At 37.9% G+C, this 27,020-nt stretch overlaps 2 protein-coding genes across 3 annotated transcripts in view; one reads left to right on the forward strand and one right to left on the reverse strand.

Annotated features, from left to right (window-relative positions):
* sip1 (septin interacting protein 1) overlaps nt 1–27,020 on the reverse strand; it is a 170,957-nt gene that overhangs the window by 55,612 nt on the left and 88,325 nt on the right. The window lies entirely within an intron of this gene.
* Nucleotides 16,314–19,049, forward strand: LOC136846300 (uncharacterized). Its single transcript, XM_067117102.1, has 2 exons — nt 16,314–18,090; nt 18,304–19,049. The coding sequence occupies exons 1-2, from the start codon at nt 16,314–16,316 to the stop codon at nt 19,047–19,049; spliced, it is 2,523 nt and encodes an 840-aa protein (XP_066973203.1).

A 27,020-nucleotide genomic window follows, 5' to 3' on the forward strand; every position in this document is an offset into this window, starting at 1 on the left:
TTAGGAACACCATTAAAGTGTTCGAAAGTCTTTGGTTTATTTTACATATTTTGCATAGTAATATATTTACAATATAATTGTGGATTTTTATTACACAGATTGTTTTTCACGAAATTGTGAAGCTATTATTATTATTATTATTATTATTATTATTATTATTATTATTATTATTATTATTATTATTATTATTATTATTGAACCTTTGAGGTTCTACTTGCACAGCATCCTCAAGAAGACTGTTCCATAGTCTACAGGTGTGAAGAATAAAAAGACCTCTGGAATGGAGAAGTTCGACATTCACTACATGTTGGTGCTGCTTTTCAGCAAAGCTGGGCGCTCTCGGCAGGTAAAGGGGATCGGGGATCACCTGTGATAGCGAAAGTTTTCTGTTAGAATACAACTTGAGAAAACTGACCAACAAGAGACTGTCGGTCTGTGGTCCATGTCATGGCAAACTAATGATAGGAAACAGTAACCTACCAAAGCGAACTACTCAATCTGAAAGAGGTAAATCTTTGGCATAAGCAGACATCCACGTCAGATAACAATATTCTAATAAAGAAAGCACAAACGAACTAAAACAGGTTTCTTTTTTTAAATAGAATGGACCCTTTCGCTAAAACAATTTCATCTAAATGAGATCTTTGCAAAGATAATCACAACGAACAAATATTACAAAACAGAAAGGATGTAATTAAAATAGCTGGTGTTTTACTGCACTTAATCTAAGAGTCGAGAAGGGACTTTGGAAGATGCAAAAAAAAAAAAAATGAATTTTGTATGAAACTGGATCTGCCGTTGTTTTAGCAGTTTAATGTATACGAGACAGGGAATTCTACGTAAAATATGGTCAGATAAACATCAGATTGTTGGCTTAAAAAAAAAAAAAAACTATTGTGACTGTGAATTAGTTGACATATCTTCAGAAAAGAAAAGTCATGAGATGAAATTATATTGGAAATGGTGAACAGCTGCGCGTCTTCAGCTCTCTCTGTCTCTCTTTCTCTCTCTCTCTCTCTCTCTCTCTCTCTCTCTCTCTCTCTCTCTCTCTCTCTCTCTCTCAGTTACCTTACGTATTTTTTCTATATCCATTTACCTAAAAGAAAAATGTACACTTTCTTTTGTTGGTTTATGTTCCTGTATTCATCTCCATTCAATTTCTTCCGATATTATTCCTTAAAATATCTTATCTCATATTTTATTCAATTGTTGCTTCTCTGGGTGTGCTTTTATTAATATCATAAAGTTCATTCATGATGTTCATAACTCTTCATATATATTGTTTTCACATAGAATATGTTTATCGAAGCCTTTATCAAACCCTCTCCTCTTCTTCTCTTCTCCTGCTGTAATCCCTTTTGATCAGTAACTTGTTTTATATTTCATTCGCATATTTATCTATGCTATATCTCATCTCGATTTCACTTCCCCTATTCTTTGCTACTCATTTAATGGTAGACTCCGCTCAAAGGAAAATTTACATATCGCATTTCTTCAGATATATTGTTAACTTTAACGCAAGCGTCTGTTGCCACACACAACAGGTAAATCCTTACAATTCCCCCTCAAATTCTGACGAAATTGTTATTCTCTTGAAATACTGTGAATCTATATAAATTTATTGTAAGTCGACTAAATAACAAAGATTTTGTACCTTAAATCAAAGCGTTTATATTCGCTGCCAGGATATCTTGAATTGTATCTAATGATTCTCGAAAAATTAGCACAAAAAATATTTTGAATGTAACACCAAGTAATTTTATTTGATTCTTTTTCTTACTACATCTCTCTTTTTCTCTGCCAAGTGGGCTTACCTGGTGAACTGGTAAATTCAATGACAACATCAAACATGGTTCTTGTGCTAGAGGATTGCTCTTAATGTCTAGCATCAGCATTCGTTCTCCTTTTATCACTTCATTAATATCATACAAGTCTTTTCTTTCCATTTAAAAAAATATTGCAATGTTAAACAGTGAATTTGATAGCTAATTTATTATCTTTTTATATAAGTATAATCGCTATAATTCCTCATTTTACTTTGAATGACTCATAGTGTCTTCATACACACACTCACAGAATGACTCTGAGCGCGGGCAACCACGAACCTTCGCTGGCAAAGAAAATTAAAATGATACTGAATAGGTGGGCCTGGTGGGAAAATAAGGGGAGAGAATGGCAACGCCTCGAAGCTCTAACCGTTCTAGCCAAACGGTCTCGGTTTAAACTGAGCCATGGCCAATAACATTTAAGTATAAAATGTGTGTTGACGGGCGTATGGATATTGAAGTATCAATACCGATAATACCAGGGATGAGAAAGAAAACAGATGGTACAAAAAAATTGTTTATATTTTTTCAGTAATTTATCACTTTATCAGATATTGCGGCACCCTCAGTCGATCATACGGCACCGTTTGGTGCCACGTCACACCGGCTGGGAACCACTGATCTATGGGAATGTTTCATTTGTATGAAAATTTCTTATTCTTGACTAAAAGAAGTGATGACTAAGTTAACATCAACTATTAATATCTTCTTATGCATGTCAATCCATTGTCGATTCCACAAGATCATTAAATCTCGAAAATATGCTTACACTTTTATTACCTGGATAATTGCAACTTGTTGTCAGTGCAGCTAAAAAAATTGATATTTTGTGGATCACTTTTGCTTAACACTTTTCACCTAAAAAAATCTCATACACAGGTGAAATGTGAGTTTCCATTGGCATACACAAATTAGGAGGCAATACTTCCCATAAAATTCAGATTTTGAATATTCTACAATATGTCTAGTAAATCATCAACAGCTTCTTGGGCGAATAATATATCATATCCAGACTTACAGCACTACTTACAATATTCCTTAAATTGCCTCTTATATCTATTTTTTTTCTGTGATGCAGAACCGGCAGAACAAATTATCTCATTTTAATTTAGATATGGCTAACGTGGATCGTTAAAGTCAATAAAAATCTGTTTTTTTCCCACTGGCGTATTGTTTCATTGCAATTACAAACAAAGCAAAAATTAATCTGTATTCTATGGAACTAGTCGAATTTTTATCCAGATATTTCCTATATAAGTTGGCGGTACAAGAGGTTCTTTGTATCAGTATTTTCTTTTCATTGTCGTGTTTTAGTCCTAGGCTTTAGTGATATATATATATATATATATACATATATATATATATATATATATATATATATATATATATATATATATATATATATATATATATATATATATATATATATATATATATATATATATATATATATATTACTAAAAGGACCTCATTCAAACTGGATGGTATCTAATGGAGTTTTATTCAAAAGTTACAAGCTTTCTTGGACAAACAGTCCACATTATCAAGTATCCGTACAATGAGCAACGCATAGTCCGGCTGTATTTATATCTGTGCTGGGTACTTTTAATCCTATAATCGCCTAGCTCTTCCTGTGTGACCTCCACCTCTCTTGACCTTGGTCTTTCTCTGATCCCTGGTTCCAGATGTCCGTTTTCCGTGCGTTCTCTTGCGTTTTTTCTTCGTTTCCTTGCTACTGTGGAGTATACGATTTTTCTAGATATGCTGTCTTCAAAGCCGTTCCGGTGTTCCCTGCCATCGTGTTGTTGGCGCAAGTTATGAAGGCGTTCTCACAACCAGTCTAGATGTTTTGTTGGTGTTCCTGTACAGAAAAACTCATATTTTCCCAGTCTATTCTGTGATCATTTTCCCAACAGTGTTTGGCAACTGCCGACGTCTGATTATAATGCCTTATGTTCTGCAGATGTTGTTTGCTTCGCTCTTTACATGATTTGCCAGTTTCGCCATAGTACCCTTCTTCACAGTCTAGACACGCTGCCATATAAAAACCCCCTCTAATCTCTTCCCCTACCGACTTTTTGTTTCTAACTATTTTATTCCTAATGGTGTTTTTGTAGCTGCCTATCAATTTGAAATGATTTAGTTTCCTGTTGATGGGTGCAATAGAGTTGTTGTCCGAACTGTAATTATTTTCTTTCCTACCAAATGTTCCTTTTCAATTTTTCCCTCTCCCCAAAATAGTTTTTCCTTGCTTTGATATGTGCCCACTCCCACCAATACTAGGCGATTATAGGATTAAAAGTACCCAGCACACAGATATAAATACAGCCGGACTATGCGTTTGCTCATTGTACGGATACTTGATAATGTGGACTGTTTGTCCAAGAAAGCTTGTAATTTTTTGAATAAAACTCCATTAGATACCATCCAGTTTGAATGAGGTCCTTTTAGTAATTCTACTAATGCACAGAACAATTGTGTATGTGATAAAGTTAATTTATATGACCTCGAGATGGATTGGTTCAGGAGTTTTAAAAAGAATGTATGGAGGCAGAGCCATGCTGGAAGTAAGAAATTATGAGAAAGTGAGACGGAGGATAGCGGTGACAGACAACAAAATCCGGTTCCTTAAGAATTGCATAGCAGACTGTGTGGCACCGAAATCGTTGGACAAGATACGAGAGAGAGACACTGATGAACATCCGTTTCCTGGTTTTGTAGAAGAGATCATGAAGGAAGACATAAGGAAGAAAAAGATCGAATTGGAAGAACTAAGGATGAAAAGCAGAAAAATCAGGAGAGAACTGACGGAGAAATACGGAGGCCCCAGCTTAGACAACGTTTTCAAAGGAATTGCCAGTTATGTAAAGGTATGTGCCCGCCGTAGTTCTCAGCTACACGAGAATAGACTCGTTGCCATTTTCGATAGGTCGGGGTGGGTAAAAAAAGGGAACTTTGATTTAGTCAAGAATATTTCTAAGAGACTCCTAAGTAGGGATGAAGTGCTAGTGTTAGGATATGGCCTTAATTTTTGCATGGGGATCGAAAGTCAAGATTTCATCGAAATGTGTAGAAGCTTAAGGGAACTAGATAAGAACAAAAATGGGGATGAAGCAGCTTTTGCAGGGGGCCATGTGGGCGGGGATTAGGTCGAACAGATTCGTGTTTCCGGAGAGGTTACGTAAGGCCCTTGATAGGTTAGGAAAATACAAGGACATAAAGATTTGTAAGGCAGACAAAGGGGGGGGCGGTTGTAGCAATGGACGCCGCAGAATACGAGAATAAGTTAGAACAACTGTTAAACGATAAAAACACATATGAGGCTTGCAACAAAAACCGGACATTAGGGGTACAGTGCAATTTTAACAAAGAAGTAAGGGAAGCGTTGACAAAAATCCACGACAAAACCAAAAGAAAAGAATTAGAACATAGAGTAAAATCAGTGGAAAGTCCAGAGATCCCATATATTTATGGTAGCCCTAAGATCCACAAGGAAGGGTGCCCGCTAAGACCGATCGTGGCATCGACGAGATCACCGCAGAGCAGGCTGGAGAAATTTCTTTCCAACATAATGGGAAAATGGGTAGGCTTAGTATCCGAAGGGCATTTAAAACATAACATGAACCTGATAGACGAATTATCCAAAATTAACGTAAAAGACTGCAAATTTGCAAGTTTGGATGTAACTTCCCTGTTCACTAACGTACCAGTAAAGACGACGATGGAAATAATAAAAAAGAATATGGAGGAGGGGGTCTATACATGCGACATAGATCATGACGTTTTAATAAAATGTTAACAGCGGCCCTCAGCGTTAATGTTTTCAAGTGGGGCGAAACCATTATATATACAAAAAAAATGGCGTGGCCATGGGTTCAAGTCTTTCACCAATTCTAGCCAATATCTTTATGGAATGGTTTGAAAAGGAAGAGGTGGGCAAAGTAAATAAAGGGAACTTAAATATCGTAAAATGGGTAAGATACGTGGATGACATCTTGATCATTTACAAGGAGAAAGGGAAGATCTACACAAGTTTCTAGAAAACATAAATAAACTAAATGAACACATCAAGTTCACATTAGAAGAAGAGAAGGAAGGAGAAATTCCTTTCTTGGATGTCCTGGTCAAGAGGGTAGGGGAGAATTTAAAATTCAAGGTATATAGGAAGAAGACACACACCAATTCATACATACATAGGTTCTCCAGTCATAGGAAAGAAATAAAAATAGGATTAATGACAGGGTTGGCCATCAGGGCTTATAGGATTTGCAGTCCCGAATTTTTAGACGAAGAGTTGGATTCCTGAGGGAGAGTTTTAGGAGATTAGGCTACCCTAAGTATTGGTGGGAGTGGGCACATATCAAAGCAAGGAAAAACTATTTTGGGAGAGGGAAAGGATTGAAAAGGAATATTTGGTAGGAAAGAAAATAATTACAGTTCCGGACAACAACTCTATTGCACCCATCAACAGGAAGCTAAATATTTTCAAATTGATAGGCAGCTACAAAACACCATTAGAATAAAATAGTTAGAAACAAAAAGTCGGTAGAGGGGGAAGAGATTAGAGGGGGTTTATATGGCAGCGTGTCTAGACTGTGAAGAAGGGTACTATGGCGAAACTGGCAAATCATGTAAAGAGCGAAGCAAACAACATCTGCAGAACATAAGGCATTATAATCAGACGTCGGCAGTTGCCAAACACTGTTGGGAAAATGATCACAGAATAGACTGGGAAAATATGAGTTTTCTGTACAGGAACACCAACAAAACATCTAGACTGGTTGTAGAGAACGCCTTCATAACTTGCGCCAACAACACGATGGCAGGGAACACCGGAAACGGCTTTGAAGACAGCATATCTAGAAAAATCGTATACTCCACAGTAGCAAGGAAACGAAGAAAAAACGCAAGAGAACGCACGGAAAACGGACATCTGGAACCAGGGATCAGAGAAAGACCAAGGTCAAGAGAGGGTGGAGGTCACACAGGAAGAGCTAGGCGATTATAGGATTAAAAGTACCCAGCACACAGATATAAATACAGCCGGACTATGCGTTTGCTCATTGTACGGATATTTGATAATGTGGACTGTTTGTCCAAGAAAGCTTGTAACTTTTTGAATAAAAACTCCATTAGATACCATCCAGTTTGAATGAGGTCCTTTTAGTAATTCTACTAATGCACAGAACAATTGTGTATGTGATAAAGTTAATATATATATATATATATATATATATATATATATATATATATATATATATATATATATATATATATATATATATATATATATATATATATATATATATATATATATATATATATATATATATATATATATATATATATATATATATGTATATATAAGTGAATGTTTGTTTATTTGTTTGGATGCTATAGGAATCCAAACCGTTTGACAGACCCAGACAAAATTTTGCACACGGCCTCTAAGTCACCCCAGAAAGATTTGTAACTCAAAATCAAATGCCTACCCCCGTGACAGACATATAAACACAGACAAAACGAATGAAATTTTCGTTTTTACTTCACATTTTCCTTCAATGCTTTTTGGGTTAATTCTCAGTTTTCGTGTGATACTCCACCTTTCTTCCAGGCGCTGTCGGACGTATAATTAACCTACAACAATAAATTAAAATCCCCTATAACATAAATTTTTTATCAGAATTTACGTGAATTTTGATCATAATTTATGAGAATTATTAATATAAATTGTTTATTACTTCGACAAAATCAACATTAAAAACCTTATATCAGTTTAAATGTTGTTTTGAATTAATTGTCGGCAACCAGAGTGGTGAGGAGCAAGAGACAGCGGACGAAACAATGATATGCAGGCTTTCCCGAATATATCTCAGCACATTATAAATTTGAAGAACAAAATAACGTTTTTCATACAACTACGAACATAGAATATGCATGAAAAAACGAAAAATAGATTTTGATTCAGTGATTTACACAGTTTTATTTGAAATGGACACCAGGCAACTACATCAGCCAGTGAACAGCAAGACTGGAAGAGTAACTACCAGTCAATTCGCACGTATTGCTGCATTCCCCTCATTTAGGAAAATCAAATGTTTGTTTATAGTTATTTATTATTACAATGATATACAGTATATTAATTTTATATTTTATTCAAAACAATAAATAACCGTTTGCCCTACATTCCTCAGCGAAGGGAATGTTTTTGTTTATGATAGATTATTACGTCATTACCATAGGTATGAATTGACCGTAAGGTGCTCACCAAACCTTACTTTGTTCTGGTTGATATAGTTGCCGTATGACCATGCATAGCGGTAAATTTTTGTCAATCGTTCCGTGTACCTAAATGCTGCGTTAATAAATTTGATGTCATTGTAAATTTAGTGAGGTGTAATTTATCATGCTATGTTAAAAACGTCCCTAAAACCAATAAAAACCATATGTGTCACGAGTTGAAGTTAGCCCTATTGGAAAATGTTTGCAACTTTTTTTCTTAATTCACCAAAAACGGCTGAACAGGAATACCTATTTTTCTTTTTATCCAGCACAAAAGTAAAATAAATTGCCTTTCTTTTGATGTATAATTCATGACTATTTGTGTTAGGTGTGATATGACAAAGGGCAGTGAAACAAGGTCAAAATGAACGAACGAGTTGTAGGTTATAGATAAGTGACACCTGTTGGTCCCTATTTAAAAAAAATCACAAAAAATAGTTATATTGAAATGTCTAATTTTTATTGACATGATGTTGAGAACATTCAATACTTTTCGTTTCCAATGAATTCCGCTGACTGATGAGGAGGTGGAAGACTAGCTGCTGCACCAATTAATTTAACAATAGGAAAGAAGAAAAAAGGCGTTAAAAAGTATATTCTAAATATTTATAATTACAAAAAAGACGTATATTTTTATACAATATTAATGAATGAGTTTAAATTAGAATCTGAGAGAGAGAGAGAGAGAGAGAGAGAGAGAGAGAGAGAGAGAGAGAGAGAGAGAGAGAGAGAGAGAGAGAGAGAGAGAGAGAGAGAGAGAGAGAGAGAGAGAGAGAGAGATGGGGGGTGTTAGGGAAAAGAAATAGGAGATAGAGAGATAGAGAGAGGCGGGGAGAGAGAGACAGTATAGATTGTTATTCAGAGTTCTCCCGGGCAGCGCTGGGTTGGTCAGCAGGTATACACACACATTTGCACACATCTAACACACACACACATTTACACACACAACACACACACACACACACACACACATATATATATATATATATATATATATATATATATATATATATATATATATATATATATGTGTGTGTGTGTGTGTGTGTGTGTGTGTGTGTGTGTGTGTGTGTGTGTGTGTGTGATTGTGTGTGCGTGTATATTTGTGTCTGGGTATGTGGATGCAAATAAGTTTTCACCATGACATAACCGTAAAGACAATAACGACGATGTTGGTACTAAAACTGACACTAGCAGTAAATGTTTCTTTCCTTTTTCTTTTCAATGAATAACCACTGCGTCTCACTTGGCGTACTTTTGATATTCCTGGTTCTAATTTCTTTGTTTGGAGTGTTTTCCATGCAAGTGTTTTTTATATCACTCCTGTAAATTTGCTATTTGTTCTATAAATTTCCAGAATTCCATTTGCGCATTCCTAAATTCCTGTAGCGCATGCTCTTCATTTGATTTTCCTACTTCTTTGTTGACCAGTGAACTGTAAATTTTGGCTATAACAATTAGACTCTTGTTTCGTAACTCGTCTAAATATCTATCTATTTATCTAAATTTATCTATCTATCTATCTATCTATCTATCTATATATATATATATATATATATATATATATATATATATATATATATATATATATATATATATATATATATATATATATATATATATATATATATATGCAAGAGGACAGGAAAAATTTGCCACATTTTGAAAAGGAGCGGTTGCAGGAACACAAGCAGATTCCACGTACAATAGTTTAACCATACGCTTCGTCACCCATTGCCACATCATCAGGTACATCTAAAAATGAAATGATCAAACATTAGAGTGCTTTCAAAACATTAAGCAAATAAACGAAAATATATGCACTAAATTACACTTAAAAAAAAAAAACAATTAAATTTAGACAAAAAATTAATTAGGCACTAAGCAAAGTCATAGATTCACTAAAACCTATGCACTAAATTACGCATAAACTACGCATAAAAGAAGAGAATTTAAAATTGCATAATGAAAAAAGGGGAATAACAAAACCAATAAGTAAAATCACAGACACTTTTGGGACAAACACCATCCTTTCAAAACTGTGAAATTTATTGGCAAAGTGCAAAGATCTCTCTGTATCACAGTCCTTTTTTAAAAGGACAAAGATGTCATCTTTATACCGTTAATAAAATAGGGGATTGTAACGACCCGAGTGGGCCGTTATGCAGGTTCTTTAATATACTCAGGACGGGGCTGTCATGACTGACGGCAGATGCAACAAACAAAGGAGGGGAAAACAACAAAAACAATAAAATGAGCTTAAAATTAATTTATTTACAATATTTACAAGTGAGTCAGGTCTAGTAAAAGATAAAACCATAAATACAAAAAATAAGCCAAAAGGCAGCACTAAACAAAAGCAAGTTAAATAAACAAAAAGTAGCTTTAAACAAAAAAAGGCAAAAATAAACAACAGCAGGCAGGAAAAAAAATACCAAACATACGTCCTCCATCGGGGCACCAAGACAGCCCTCAGCTGTGCAACAGGGACAAAAATCCACCAACCAGAAAACCCCGATGGAGACGTCAGGACAGCCTCACGCTGTCATCAAAGATGAGCAGCTCGTGGTTACACGACTACTCATGGTTGCACTCCACCTCTACGTCGTGCTCCACTTCGTAGGCGTGCTCCAATTTGCTGCTCAAAAACTCGACCAACGTCGACTCCAAAAACTGCCTGCTGCTGCTGCCACTGCCGCTACTCTCGCTGCCCTACCAGACCCGACTGAAGCAAGAAACACGGCAGCTCACCAACGAAAACATCAAAACAAAAAAAAACTTGAAGGTAAGGAGGCAGCAATCCACAAAAGGGAACGAGCGGGGAACCAGCAGTTCCCGCAAAACCATCACTTAACGTGAAACCTCCCCACCTAAAAAAAAAAAAAAAAAGATTATTTTTTTTTTTACACTCATGCTCCCCTCCAATGCCGTAACAACCCCGCCAGCCAAAACAGAGCCGCCCTGTCACGGTCGCCATTGTAACGACCCGAGTAGGCCGTTATGCAGGTTCTTTAATATACTCAGGACGGGGCTGTCATGACTGACGGCAGATGCAACAAACAAAGGAGGGGAAAACAACAAAAACAATAAAATGAGCTTAAAATTAATTTATTTACAATATTTACAAGTGAGTCAGGTCTGGTAAAAGATAAAAACCATAAATACAAAAATAAGCCAAAAGGCAGCACTAAACAAAAGCAAGTTAAATAAACAAAAGTAGCTTTAAAAAAAAAAAAAGGCAAAAAATAAACAACAGCAGGCAGGAAAAAAATACCAAACACACGTCCTCCATCGGGCACCAAGACAGCCCTCAGCTGTGCAACAGGGACAAAAATCCACCAACCAGAAAACCCCGATGGAGACGTCAGGACAGCCTCACGCTGTCATCAAAGATGAGCAGCTCGTGGTCACACGACTACTCATGGTTGCACTCCACCTCACGTCGTGCTCCACTTCGTAGGCGTGCTCCAATTTGCTGCTCAAAAACTCGACCAACGTCGACTCCAAAACTGCCTGCTGCTGCTGCCACTGCCGCTACTCGCTGCCCTACCAGACCCGACTGAAGCAAGAAACACGGCAGCTCACCAACGAAAACATCAAAACAAAAAAACTGGAAGGTAAGGAGGCAGCAATCCACAAAGGGAACGAGCGGGGAACCAGCAGTTCCCGCAAAACCATCACTTAACGTGACACCTCCCCACCTAAAAGAAAAAAAAATAAGATAATTTTTTTTTTTACACTCATGCTCCCCTCCAATGCCGTAACAACCCCCGCCAGCCAAAAACAGAGCCGCCCTGTCACGGTCGCCATTGTAATGACCCGAGTGGGCCGTTATGCAGGTTCTTTAATATACTCAGGACGGGCTGTCATGACTGACGGCAGATGCAACAAACAAAGGAGGAAAACAACAAAAACAATAAAATGAGCTTAAAATTAATTTATTTACAATATTTACAAGTGAGTCAGGTCTGGTAAAAAGATAAAAACCATAAATACAAAAATAAGCTAAAAGGCAGCGCTAAACAAAAGCAAGTTAAATAAACAAAAGTAGCTTTAAAAAAAAAAAAAAAGGCAAAAATAAACAACAGCAGGCAGGAAAAAATACCAAACATACGTCCTCCATCAGGGCACCAAGACAGCCCTCAGCTGTGCAACAGGGACAAAATCCACCAACCAGAAAACCCCGATGGAGACGTCAGGACAGCCTCACGCTGTCATCAAAGATGAGCAGCTCGTGGTCACACGACTACTCATGGTCGCACTCCACCTCTACGTCGTGCTCCACTTCGTAGGCGTGCTCCAATTTGTTGCTCAAAACTCGACCAACGTCGACTCAAAAACTGCCTGCTGCTGCTGCCACTGCCGCTACTCTCGCTGCCCTACCAGACCCGACTGAAGCAACAAACACGGCAGCTCACCAACGAAAACATCAAAACAAAAAAACTTGAAGGTAAGGAGGCACCAATCCACAAAGGGAACGAAGGGGAACCAGCAGTTCCCGCAAAACCATCACTTAACGTGACACCTCCCCACCTAAAAGAAAAAAAGATTATTTTTTTTTTTTTAGTTTCATGCTCCCCTCCAATGCCATAACAACCCCGCCAGCCAAAACAGAGCCGCCCTGTCACGGTCGCCATTGTAACGACCCGAGTGGGCCGTTATGCAGGTTCTTTAATATACTCAGGACGGGGCTGTCATGACTGACGGCAGATGCAACAAACAAAGGAGGGGAAAACAACAAAAACAATAAAATGAGCTTAAAATTAATTTATTTACAATATTTACAAGTGAGTCAGGTCTGGTAAAAAGATAAAAACCATAAATACAAAAATAAGCCAAAAGGCAGCACTAAACAAAAGCAAGTTAAATAAACAAAAAGTAGCTTTAAAAAAAAAAAAGGCAAAAATAAACAACAGCAGGCAGGAAAAAAAATACCAAACATACGTCCTCCATCGGGGCACCAAGACAGCCCTCAGCTGTGCAACAGGGACAAAAATCCACCAACCAGAAAACCCCGATGGAGACGTCAGGACAGCCTCACGCTGTCATCAAAGATGAGCAGCTCGTGGTTACACGACTACTCATGGTTGCACTCCACCTCTACGTCGTGCTCCACTTCGTAGGCGTGCTCCAATTTGTTGCTCAAAAACTCGACCAACGTCGACCAAAAACTGCCTGCTGCTGCTGCCACTGCCGCTACTCTCGCTGCCCTACCAGACCCGACTGAAGCAAGAAACACGGCAGCTCACCAACGAAAACATCAAAACAAAAAAAAACTTGAAGGTAAGGAGGCACCAATCCACAAAAGGGAACGAGCGGGGAACCAGCAGTTCCCGCAAAACCATCACTTAACGTGACACCTCCCCACCTAAAAGAAAAAAAAAAAGATATTTTTTTTTTTTTACACTCATGCTCCCCTCCAATGCCGTAACAACCCCGCCAGCCAAAACAGAGCCGCCCTGTCACGGTCGCCATTGTAACGACCCGAGTGGGCCGTTATGCAGGTTCTTTAATATACTCAGGACGGTGCTGTCATGACTGACGGCAGATGCAACAAACAAAGGAGGGGAAAACAACAAAAAACAATAAAATGAGCTTAAAATTAATTTATTTACAATATTTACAAGTGAGTCAGGTCTGGTAAAAGATAAAAACCATAAATACAAAAATAAGCCAAAAGGCAGCACTAAACAAAAGCAAGTTAAATAAACAAAAGTAGCTTTAAACAAAAAAAGGCAAAAATAAACAACAGCAGGCAGGAAAAATACCAAACATACGTCCTCCGTCGGGCACCAAGACAGCCCTCAGCTGTGCAACAGGGACAAAAATCCACCAACCAGAAAACCCCGATGGAGACGTCAGGACAGCCTCACGCTGTCATCAAAGATGAGCAGCTCGTGGTCACACGACTACTCATGGTCGCACTCCACCTCTACGTCGTGCTCCAAGGCGTGCTCCAATTTGCTGCTCAAAAACTCGACCAACGTCGACTCCAAAAACTGCCTGCTGCTGCTGCCACTGCCGCTGCTCTCGCTGCCCTACCAGACCCGACTGAAGCAAGAAACACGGCAGCTCACCAACGAAAACATCAAAACAAAAAAAAACTTGAAGGTAAGGAGGCAGCAATCCACAAAAGGGAACGAGCGGGGAACCAGCAGTTCCCGCAAAACCATCACTTAACGTGACAGGGATGGAAGGACAGGGGGCAATCTTCCAAAATGTGCTCCTCCAGGGAGCACATAAAGAAATTAGCAAAAGTTTGGCACAGAGGCGACCCCATTGCCATCCCATCCACCTTTTTGTATAAATTATTATTAAAAACAAAAGCCGTGTCCGGCACGGCCAATTCTAAAAGGGTTCTAAAAGAATCAATGTTAAAATTACAATAAATAGACTCGGGTTGTGGACATAATTTGGCCAAAATTAGATAAATGGTTTCTCTCACAGGTACATTCGTGAAAAGTGATTCAACATCTAGACTGGACATTTATAAGTCTGAGTCCTGTGAGAGTATTTTACTTTTAAATTCTCCAGAATTCTTTAGTATATTGGTTACGAGTCAAGGGTTCCAATAACGGTACTAAGAATTTTGTACGATTATATGTGGGAGAGTTAAAAGAGGCCAGGATGGGGCGAAAGGGGATACCTTGTTCATGAATTTTAGGCAACCCATATAAAATCCCGAATAAAGAGCCACAGGTATATAGACGACACCTGTGTCCTTTTTAAAAATGGCTATGGTGCAGAGAGATTTTTACACTTTGCCAATCAATTACACAACAACACCAAGTTTACCCTGGAAAAGGAATATGAAGGTAAACCAGCTTTTTTAGATGTTTTAGTCCCAAAAGAGCACGATCACAGGAAGAAGACATTTACGGGTCTTTGCTCCAATTTTTACAGTTTTTGTTTTTTTTTTATTTCAAAGCCAATGCCATTTATACACTTGTACATAAAGCTTTTACTTTAACATCCAACAGGGCCGCTTTTCACCGTGGAATTGTATTCTTAATCCAGTATTTTAACAATAGTTGCTTCAAAACCAAGCTGATTTACAAAATCATCCACCACGTCCTAGCTAAGAAATGTTCCCCCCTCCCATCGCTACTTATAATGTTACTAAACTTCTCGTGTTTGCCAGCTTTCCATATTTACCAAATAACCACAATTATCAGAACCAAGTTATCAAGATGATCCACAAACACGTTGGAACCCTCAGTCTCAAACTTATTCCAAAAAAATCATAAAACTATTGGCCAGGGGTGTCATTTCAGATTTTTGAGGGGTTGGGGGCAAAGGCTGCTTCATTGAGAAGCGAGCCTGATCACCTGTTTTTTTATTTTTTTATTTTGAGCTATTTTATGTGCTTTTTGAAGCACATAAAATAGATAGATATTTAGAAAGATATAACTTAATGTAATGACATTTGAATTTCGGTAGGAATAATGGAAAACCAGCTGCTGTTACTTCTTGGGGCTTGGTGGGGTGAGGGGGGGCGCCAAGTTGAGGCTTGGGGGGGCATCTTGAGTCTGGGGGGGCAACGGCCCCCCCAGCCTCCCCTAAATGACGCCCCTGCTATTGGCTCATTGTTTTCTGTGAAAGATCGGCTCTGTCCCTGGATGACGTCGGGCGTAGTATATAAGTGCCCCAGGTGTAATTTGGGTAATCATGTTCGACCCGACGTTTACTCAAGGTAAGAGCCGATTCCCATATTGGAGTAAGGCATCGTACTGGCTGCAGATTGTCCAGCCCAGAATTGTTTAACATCAGAAACCATTCTTACAACTGTAAAACACCTATTAAGTGTGATTATTTCAAAGTTATATGCTAAGCAAAAGAAACATCAGAATCGCTTATACTTGAGAGCCTCAATATAAAATTGAAAGTCCCTTCTCTTAATCACCGAACTATGGATGTTCCACTGTTTATTGCCTAGTTTGGTTGTTTAGAAAAGAAGAACCCTTGATTGTTTACAAACACTGTTCGGAACACTCTTCGCATTTTGTGATTTTGTTGTGTATTGTTGTTTTTTACTTTAACAACCGTTTGCTTGTTGCTGTTGTCAACCTTGCCGAAGTCACTTGGCTTTACGGGGTTAGTTAAATACCTGCCTCCGTACTGTGTGTACCTACTTTTGGAGACTTAATAAAGACACCATGTAGCGGTTCGTTTCTCTTCTCACCGACTTATCATTTGGCGACGAGGATGGCTACTAATATCGGCAACATTGAACCTTTTGAAGAGGGAGAAGACTTCAATGCATGGTGTGAGCGTTTTGACTGCTTCCTGCACTTGAACAAGATTACGGCAGAGAGTGAGTGTCGAGCTGCGTTTCTGACTTTGGTTGGGAAGTCGTCTTATAACCTCATCCGTGATCTGGTTTCTCCAGAGGTGCCTACTGCCAAGAGCTATCATCAGTTGAAAGAAATTTTGACTAACCATTTTGAACCCAAGAAAAACAAGTCTGCTGAGAGGTTCAAATTTCACCGGTACTACCAGAAGGAGGGAGAAAGTATAGCTGCTTATGTTGCTGAACTGAAGAAAGGAGCCAAGAATTGCATATTTGGCAGCTACCTGGAAGAAGCTCTTTGTGATCAGTTTGTTGTTGGGATCTCTTCCGAGAAAATTAGAGTTAAATTGTTGGCTGAAAATGATTTAAATTTTAAGAAAGCAGTTGGTATTGCATGCAGTATGGAGATGGCTGAGCTCCACTCGAGGAATATGCAGCAGGGAATTGCCGAGAATTGCAGTGTATATAAAGTCAAGACTAAGTGTTGGCGATGCAACAGAAGTTCTCACAAGCCTAACGACTGTAAGTTTCGACATTTGAAATGCTTTTCATGCGGTCGAGTGGAACACACAAGATCAGCCTGTCGCAGTTCTTCGGATGGAGTTGTGCACCAAAACAGGAAAGTAAATGCTGTTTCAGATAGCTGTGTCGAGGATGATGTTCGGTTGACGGCAGCAGAGTTTAGTCTTCAGGATACAGCGGATTTGGATGCGGGGGTCCTTCAAGTCGCTTGTATAAATAGGGTGTCTCCACCACCCATTAGATTGTACCCTGTTGTTAATAATGTCAAAATCTGTATGGAGTTGGATACTGGAGCCGCAGTTTCTATTCTTTCTGCAAATGAACTAAGGAGACTTCCAGGTATCAAGATTCGGCCTTGTGAGACTACCTTGACTACCTACACCGGCGGCTGTGTTGCAGTTGTTGGAGAAGCGGAAGTTAAAGTTCAGTATGGTGGCTATTGTGGTATTTTGCCAATTATTGTTACTAATTCTAATAATGTATCCTTGTTTGGTCGGGACTGGTTAACTGTAATTCAGATTGATTGGGTTAATATTTCCAAGTCAAGTAAACATGTTTCAAATTCTTGTAGTTTAGAATTGGATCATATTCTAGCTAAAAATGAGGAGGTTTTTAGGGATGATCTGGGAAGTTTCAGAGGTGTAAAAGCGAAAAGTAAGTTGAAGGAAAATACAAGTACAAAATTTTTTAAACCTAGATCCTTTCCTTATGCCTTGAAGGAAAAAGTTACTCAGAAACTAAATAGTATGGTAGAAAATGGGGTGTTGGAACCAATAAACTGCAGTGAGTGGGCCTCTCCTCTTGTTATTGTACCGAAGCCAAATAATGATATAAGGTTATGTGCTGATTTTAAAGTTACTATTAATAAGCATATAGAGGTTGACTCTTATCCATTGCCAAAACTATCAGACATTTTTGCTAGTTTAAACGGAGGGACTATTTTTTCAAAATTGGATCTTTCAAGAGCTTATGAGCAATTGGAAGTAGATGAAAGTAGCAGATATCTATTAACAATAAATACACATTTGGGATTGTTCCGTTTTAAACGTCTGCCATATGGAGTAGCATCAGCTGTTGCTATTTTTCAGATGGAAATGGAAAAATTACTGGGAGGTATTCCAGGTGTAGTGGTGTATTTGGATGATATTTTGATTTGTGGTCGCACTCCAGGTGAACATTTTGAGAGACTTAAAATAGTACTAGAGAGATTGAAGGGAAGGGGCTTAAGACTGAGAAAAGATAAGTGTTCGTTTTTGAAGGAGAGTGTTAGTTATTTGGGATATATAGTAAGCAGGGATGGATTAAAAACTTGTCCAGATAAGGTTGCTAAGATTTTAAATTTAAAAGAGCCTAAAAAATGTAACAGAGCTTAAGTCTTTTTAGGATTAGTAAATTATTATGGTCGGTTTATAAAGAACCTTTCAACGATAGTAAGTCCCTTAAATAAGCTTCTTAGAGCTAATGAGAAGTGGTTATGGACAGCAGAGTGTGATAATTCTTTTAAAAATCTCAAGGCAATTTTAGCTGATGCACCCGTGTTAGCTCATTATGATGTAAAAACCCCTGTGAAATTAGAATGCGATGCTTCATCTGTTGGTATAGGGGCCGTGTTAACACACATATTTCCTAATGGGGAGGAGCGTCCCATAGCTTATGCAGCACGATCTCTTAGTGCTTCTGAGAGGAATTATTCTCAAATAGACAAGGAGGCCCTTTCTTTTGTATATGGTGTCAAATATTTTCACGATGCTAAAGTTAAGAAGGTTTTTGAAGTAATAGGTGCATCTGGCAACATCTCATCCGTTCGACGGCTTGGTCAAAGGAACGCGACCGAAGGATCTCGAAGGCGTCGCCCAATCCTGGTCACTGTAGAATCGAGAATGATTCGAGATGGAATACTGGAGAGAGCAAAGGAGCTAAAGCAGCGTGACAAAGTCTACAAGAAAATATTCATCAAGAGAGATGTGCACCCAAGTGTGCGAGCGGAATGGAGGAGGTTATATGAAGCAGAAAAGAGAGAAAAGGAACGTCCAGAAAACGTTGGATGTAACATTGTATTTAATGCTAAGGAACGCAAGGTGTATAAAGATGGGGTTGTTATTGATAAATGGGGATTGTTGGGTTTTTAAATCGACCACAACATGTTACTCAACCTTTAAATGTTATATCCTGGAATATAGGCGGTTGTAAAACCAAATTAGAAAGGAAAAATGTTGAGAAATTCTTATTACAATATGATATTGTAGCTTTGAATGAGGTAAAGACGTCTTTTTATACGTTTGTCTGCCCGGATACATTTCTTACATGAGTTATGACAGGGACCATGCGCACCGCGGTGGGACAACTGTATTAATGAAAAATATTCTAGCACAAGAGGTTGTAAATGTGGACACAAGCATACCTGACCAGGTATGGTTTCAGCTACGATTTATGCCGAAAGTAGTATTTGGAGCATGTTATATCCCGCCGAATGACTCTCCTTATTTTTCTCATAGGGAATTTGCATCAATACAAGAAAGGTTAATAGATAATGATGACGATAACAAGTTTATAATAATAGGGGATTTAAATACGCGGTTCGGTAGAGGTGTGAGGGAAATAAGTAATACTGAAGAATTTTCCTACCCAATTGTCGCTGATGACGTGAATATTCCTAATGATAATGCCTATGTTTTGACAACAATTTGTAAGGATCATAACTTGTTGATGGTCAATAATCTGAAAACTTATGACAAACACTTTGTTAGCAGCAAGACTTACAAGCAGGGAACTAGATGGGTATCCGAATTAGACGTATGTGTAGGGTCAATACAGTTGATTAATTCTATAGAATCATTTCATGTACACCCAACCGAGAATCTGCCTTCTGATCATGCGCCAATATCCATTAAAATGTCTAAAGGTAGGATTGATCTTGATTTTGTGTTAAGGCGAGCATCTTTTTGGGTGGCCATGCATCATTGATGGGATGGAAGTGTAGCGGTTTGGTAAAGAAACCAATTAAGTATAAAAGGATTGACCGGAACATGTTTAATGCCCGAATTTTAGGTATGAACATAAATACTGATGATTTTATCAATAATGTAAATGATTTTGCTTATGCTGTATCGAGTGTATTATACCAGTGTTCTGAGATGTGTCAGAGTAGTGCAGAAATGGTTGGAGAGGATAGTGGGGAAGCATATACCGGCCGCTGGGACTGTCTCCTTCGGGACCATGATGATTCGAGAGTTTGGCAGGCTATAGACTGGAAGGGGAAATTTTAGGTAGAAAATAAAATTGATGGGGCCCCACAGATGAGGAATTCAAAGAATATTTCGAAAGTGTATTAAATACTAGAGAAGACAGTCTTGTTGATGAAAATATACAGTCATTTGTAAATGTCCCTATCCTAGATGATCAAATAACAGTCGAAGAAGTCCAGTCCCAGATCAATAAAATTAAACCTGATAAGGCTTGTGGTCCAGATGGGGTCTCCCCTGGTGTTCTTAGGTTGCTTCAGTAGAATGGTTGCTGACACTTGCTACTTTGTTTAACGCCCTTTTCCTGACTGCATCTTACCTAGTTTGTGGTCTTTGGCCAAGTTCTTTACGATTTTTAAGAAAGGCAACAGACAGGAACCCAAGAATTATAGAGGTATCACAGTTATTAACTGTTTAGCAAAGTTGTATGATATGATTCTTTGTTCACGACTTGAAACATGGTTTAAGCCTTACAGGAACAGGCTGGGGTGCAGGGGACGTGGTTGCATGGAGCATATTGTAGCTTTGCGATTGTTGACGGACATGGCTAGGAGAAAGGGGAACAAACTCTTTGTCGTATTTGTTGATTTTAGTCAGGCTTATGATCTGGTACCAAGAGGAATGTTATTTAAGGTTCTGAAACGATTAGGTTGTGGAGTTGTTATGTTGGCAGCCTTGATAGCTATTTATAGAGTAACAAACAGCATAATTGGTACTGCAATCATAACGACTACTGTGGAGTTCGTCAAGGAAGTTCTACATCGTGTCATCTTTTTATTTTGTATATTAATGATCTTATTAAGCTTATTAAGAATAATTGCAATCCTGATGGGTTTTATCGTGGCTCCATTTATTAGTGTTAATGGATGATACAGTTCTCCTTGCAACTACCAGAGAAGGTATCATCCATAAGATATCATTATTGAGGCAATATTGTCACACTTATGGGATGAAAATTAATGCAGGAAAACTAAGTTTTTGTTATTAGTGGAACAGCACAAGATGGTAGGTCAATTGAGATCGATGGCCTTATAGTAGAATCCTGCTCGCAATATATATATTTGGGGTCGATCTTTACTGCGGATGGCTCTGTGTCTTCCTCTGTTGCGGCCCATGCTCGATCTAAGATGCCACATATCAATAAATTTGTTTCATTTTTGAATAGAAATAATGATATAACCTTTTATTGTAAAAAAAAAAGAGTTTTTGATGCTGCTTTAATGTCAGCTGTCCTGTATGGGTGTGAGTCGTGGCTGAATGCAGACTTGAAGCCAGTAGTGAAGTTATATAACTGGGGATTAAAACTATTGCTTGGCGTTAGAAAGACAACAAGTAATGAATTATGTTATATTGAATCGGATACCCGCCATTACGAGATCTTGTTCGTAGCAAACAGAGAAAGTTTTTTAGTAGGATGTGAGAGAGAGGTCTTCGTTGGAGGAAAGAATTTGATATTTTCAATTAAGACCGTATTAGGAGCCAGGTATAACACCAAGACTTACATAGAAGGATTGATTAATGATAGTAGAGACGATGTAAAAATTGCAATGGAAACACTCAGGCGTAACATCATTAATTCTGACTCCTCAAGAAAGGTTACATATAGAGAAATCAACCCAGACCTCTTAGTTCATTATATCTATTCTGTTAGGCATAATGTTTCCGAATTAGACAGAGTCTCATTCACTAGGTTCAGAATTGCATCTCACTCTCTGGCCGTGGAAGTGGGTAGGTGGGTAGGAGGGGAGAGGCCGTCTGCCGTTGGAGGAGCGGTTGTGTACCTGTGGAGCCATTCAAACAGAAGTACACGTAACGCAAGTATGCTCAAGGACACAACATATCAGAGATACCTATAATTTATCTAACATGAGGATATATTTTCAAATCAGCGAACCCTGGCGGAGCAATGTAAGATTATTAGCTTAGTCCTCTATGAGTATTTATGAATGTTTGTGAGGTGAAGGGAAAATGAGAATAAAAATAGCTTTTTGGAGTATGATTTTTGCATATAAATGTCAAATTTTGTTCTTAATTTTGTTTGCCATATGATAATTCTTTGTTTTATTGTTGTATAAGATAAAAACCTGTTATTCTGACTTTTATGTATGTAATATTTTGTATTGCCAAGTGTAGAGTTGTGCCTTTGTTGGACCAAATATAACTAATTACAGTAAATATGAGCGATGTATAATTGTTGTGGTCAATAAAATATCTAATCTAATCTAATCTATGGTAGGAATTTCAGCTTGGTTACTGATCATAAGCCTCTGTTGGCGATACTGAGTCCGAAGGTTGGGCTCCCAACTCTAGCAGCTGCTAGATTGCAACGTTATGCCATTATTTTATCAGCATACACTTATGATCTGGAGTTCGGGTATCCCAAAGGCATGCAAATGCAGACGCCTTGTCTAGACTCTGCAATAACTCAGAGAGGTTGGATGTCAGGGATGAGTCTTCAATATTCAATATTGAACAACTAGATAAAATCCCTGTCAACTCCCGAGACATACGTTCTGCAACGAGAACCGACCCTATTTTATCCAAGGTGTATGAATATGTTATGTCTGGTTGGCCTCATTTCGTTGAGGAAGAGTTGAAGCTTTTCAAGAGCAAAGAATTAGAATTAACTGTTGAAGGTGGTTGTGTACTATGGGGTCGAAGAGTAGTAGTACCCTTGGCACATCGCAAAGCAGTTTTGAGAGAATTGCATTCTGGACACCAAAGTATTATTAAAACAAAATCCTTGGCTCGATTGCATGTATGGTGGCCTGGAATAGACAAAGACATTGAGAGCTTGGTGCTGGGTTGCACTGCTTGTCAAAGTGTTAGAAATAAACCTAGTCCCGCTCCTCTTCATCCATGGGAATGGCCTGGTGGACCTTGGGTAAAAGAATTCATCTGGATTTTGCGGGTCCCTTCTTGGGTAATTTTTATCTTGTTATCATTGATGCTTATTCAAAGTGGATGGAGGTAGAGGTCATTGGTTCAACGAGTAGTTTAAACACAATTGGTATTTTAAGAGAGAAGTTTGCTTCCTATGGCATTCCTGATATAATAGTTTCGGATAACGGAACTGCCTTTACTTCATCAGAGTTTAGCATTTTTACCGAGGCTAATGGGATACGTCATATTTTTTCTGCGCCATACAAACCATCAACTAATGGAGAAGCCGAGAGGGCCGTGCAAACTTTAAAAAAACCTTAGAAAGGTGAAAGGGAAGGAAAAGCTAAAACTAAAGCTTTGTCAGTTTTTAATGCAATATCGCATTACACCACATGCAACAACTGGTCTAACTCCAACCGAGCTTTTTTAAAACGTCATATCAAAACAAGATTGGATTTGCTTAAGCCTGATAAAGAAGCTGAAATGAAAAGGAAGCATGAGACACTGATTTCGGATACTAACCGTAAATTAAGAACTCTGAAATGTGGTCAACGTGTTCAGGCATTAAGTTTTGCTCGGGGATCACCTAAGTGGGAGAATGGTGTTATTGTCGGACAGACTGGTCCAGTTTCATACACAGTAAGGGTTGGGGAAAAGGTGTGGCGTCGACATATCGACCAGCTTGTTGCTGTTCCTGAATTTCAGTATTCTGACGGTTCCATAACAAATGATCCTTGCTTAAGCTCAGAGGAAAGGTATGAAAACAAATTTTCTGATTATTGTTTAGAGGAACAGTCACCACTGGGAGAATCTATAACTGAGGACTTGAGTAAGTCCAGTTCCGACAGTTCGTCTGTGACTTTGGATGATCATGTAACTTTAACTCAGAACTCCACCAGTGAGAGGCGTTACCCATTAAGAGAACGTCGTCCGCCGGACAGACTTACGTATTCTTGATGTGTTATTTTAAGTGTTGTAAAAAAAAAAAAAAAAAAATTATTTTATAATTAATAAAGTTCCTAACCCGTACTTTGGATTTTTACAGAATTACGAGTTCTTGAATGAAGGATGTATTTTACTTATTGTAACTGTACTTATTGTAACTGTGCTGTATTTTACTATAGTGTTTTAAGTAATGAAAATTTTCTGTGCTTTTTATGTTAGCGCGGAGGAGTGTAGTGTATTGTTGTTGTTTACTTTAACAACCGTTTGCTTGTTGCTGTTGTCAACCTTGCCGAAGTCACTTGGCTTTACGGGGTTAGTTAAATACCTGCCTCCGTACTGTGTACCTACTTTTGGAGACTTAATAAAGACACCATGTAGCGGTTCGTTTCTCTTCTCACCGACTTATCAGATTTTTAGACCGTATTTTGATTTTTTTTTTTTTTTCACATGACACTGGACTCCAACTTGTGAGTAAGATGGCAGTGAACTAATTAATGCTTTAAGTTGACTTGTTTGTTGCATAGACTCTGTTTTTAGACCTAGTTTGCCTCAATACACCCTCCAGGAGTTTCAGGCCGCAGGCTTCAGGTCTCCTCGGGCGATGTGACGTAATCATAAACAATGGAACGTTTTCTCCCTGAGGGCGATGGCAAACCGCACTCCTTTGTCTGTGAGACTAAAACCAAAGTCTTCGGTTGGTTTAAAGCTTTCATGTCTCCCTAATTATGACTCTGCATGTGATGTCATATTCAATAAATTGAAAATAAATGAAAAAGACATGCAAGGATTTCAGAATATACCAAATAACAGAGTTGCTGTGAAATTTCTTTAGGCTAATGTTTTTGACGTCTTTATACGAGAGTATGAAGACAAAGTGATTAATTTTGGTAACGGGGAAAAGGTCCTAGTAGTTAATTTGAGCAGTGTATATACTCATGTATCAATTCGTTACGCACCATTTGATTTGGAAGACTCCCTTTAACTAGTGTCCTCAGCCAGTATGGAAAAGTCCTCCATCTAAGACATAACACTTTTTCTCATGGGAGGGCAAGTGGTCTGTTAAATGGAACACGCACTGCAAAAATGGAAATAAAGAAAAATATCCCGTCCTCCATGAATATTGGTGGTTATAATGTTTTTCTAAATAATGGCCAAAAAAGGACGTGTTACAAATGCAGAAGAGATTCTCGTATGGCAGTTAACTGTAACATGGATGATGAACCTAAATATTTTAAATTTGAATGATTTTCCAGCAATGCGGAACTTCTGATATTTAACAAGCAAAAGGTAGTGAAGGAAATGCGGAACAACCATGTGATGAAAATAATACTGACAGTGACAAAGAAGAAGCAAGTATCCTTGAAAAGGACCAGATGGATAATATATGCGAAGCAGTAGAAGAAAAACTTGTAACCATTCTCTTATCCCAAAGTGTTGATGTCGCTGGAGTTCCAGTTGAAATACAAGATAAATCACAGGACTTGGGTGGTAATGTTACAACTAACAATGATATTATAAAGGATACTGAGAGCTACAGTGACAGTTTTGTAATAAGAAGTGCACCCGAAGGTGTTTCTCAAGTTATGGAAGTAACTGATGATGAGGGGACCCCCCAGAAGACGAACCTCGTGTTCCTTATACTCTTGGAAGTCTCTCTCCCGTTGATGATAATAAAAATTAAGAACTGGCAGGTCTTGAAGTAATTAATGTAGCAGCTTCAGTGTATAGGAATGATGAAAAAAAGGTACTGCTGAAGAGTGTGATTTGGATTTAGAGGTAAATAAATCGAGTGATACTGAAGATGATTTGAAAAATGATGATGTCAGAAGGTCAGTGGAATATAGACTTAGAAACTAGGTAAATTAAGGCTCACTAAAGGAAAATCCACTGAAGGAAAAATGAAGGAAGCAAAAATGAATGGGAGAGGTAGGTTGTCAAAGAAAAAGAAAATGTAATTGTTTCTTTTTTTCGGTTTTATAATGGCTCTTTCCATTGCCACCTCAAATATTAATAGCTTAAACGATGTAAATAAGCAATTGAAGGTTGTGTCTCTTATCATGTACTATAAAATTGATATTCTGCTAATTCAAGAGCATAATGTTAAAGATATTTCAGTTTTGAGTTGTCTCACTAATTTTACGAGTATAATGTTTAATCCATCAATCAATTTAAAAGGAGGTACAATGATACGCATAAATAGTAAAACCAGTGTAAAGCTTTTAACCAAGGAAATGGACATTAATGGTAGAATTGTAGGTGTAATACTATGTTACAATAAATGTATTATACCTATTATAAATGTGTATGCTCCTTCTGGTACAAGTAAATCTGCTGAAAGGGAAGACTTCTTTAGAAATGAAATATTGTACTATCCGAGGCATAATAATGATATATAATTTTTGGAGGTGACTTCAACTGTCTAACGTGTACAAGAGATTGCATTAATAATTAGAAAGCCTTGTTGTCTATGTTTATGAGTACTCTTGTGACAAACCTGGATTTGAAAGATAATTACAAATTCTCAAACAAAATACCAGAGTACACTTATATACGTGAAAACTATGGATCCAGAATAGATAGGATTTACACTGTAAAGTTATTTGATAATATAATATCTGTTGACACCGTTCCAATAAGTTTTTCAGATCTTAGCATGGTTGTTTTGAGGTTAAACATTAACGCATATAAAATTTGCACAGGGTATTGGAAGTTAAATGTGAAAGTTTTAGAGTCTGATGAAATTGAAGAAAATTTTGTGCATGTATGGCAGTGTATAAAGCAGAAAGAAGGTACATTTGATAACATACTTGTATGACGTGACTGGGCAAAATTACAGTGTACAAATTTCTTTGTCCAATTGTGTAAAAAGATATTAGAAGAAAAGTATGGCTTGCTGAACTTACTACAAACAAGATTATGTCCTTTTTATGACATTAACCACAAAACTAGTGTAAATTATGACGGTATTAAACTTCTCAAGAATAGGATTTGTGACATCCATAATGAAATTTTAGAAGGTATAAAGATAAG

This window comes from Macrobrachium rosenbergii, chromosome 15 (assembly GCF_040412425.1).
Source record: "Macrobrachium rosenbergii isolate ZJJX-2024 chromosome 15, ASM4041242v1, whole genome shotgun sequence".
In the NCBI taxonomy this organism is placed as follows: domain Eukaryota; kingdom Metazoa; phylum Arthropoda; class Malacostraca; order Decapoda; family Palaemonidae; genus Macrobrachium; species Macrobrachium rosenbergii.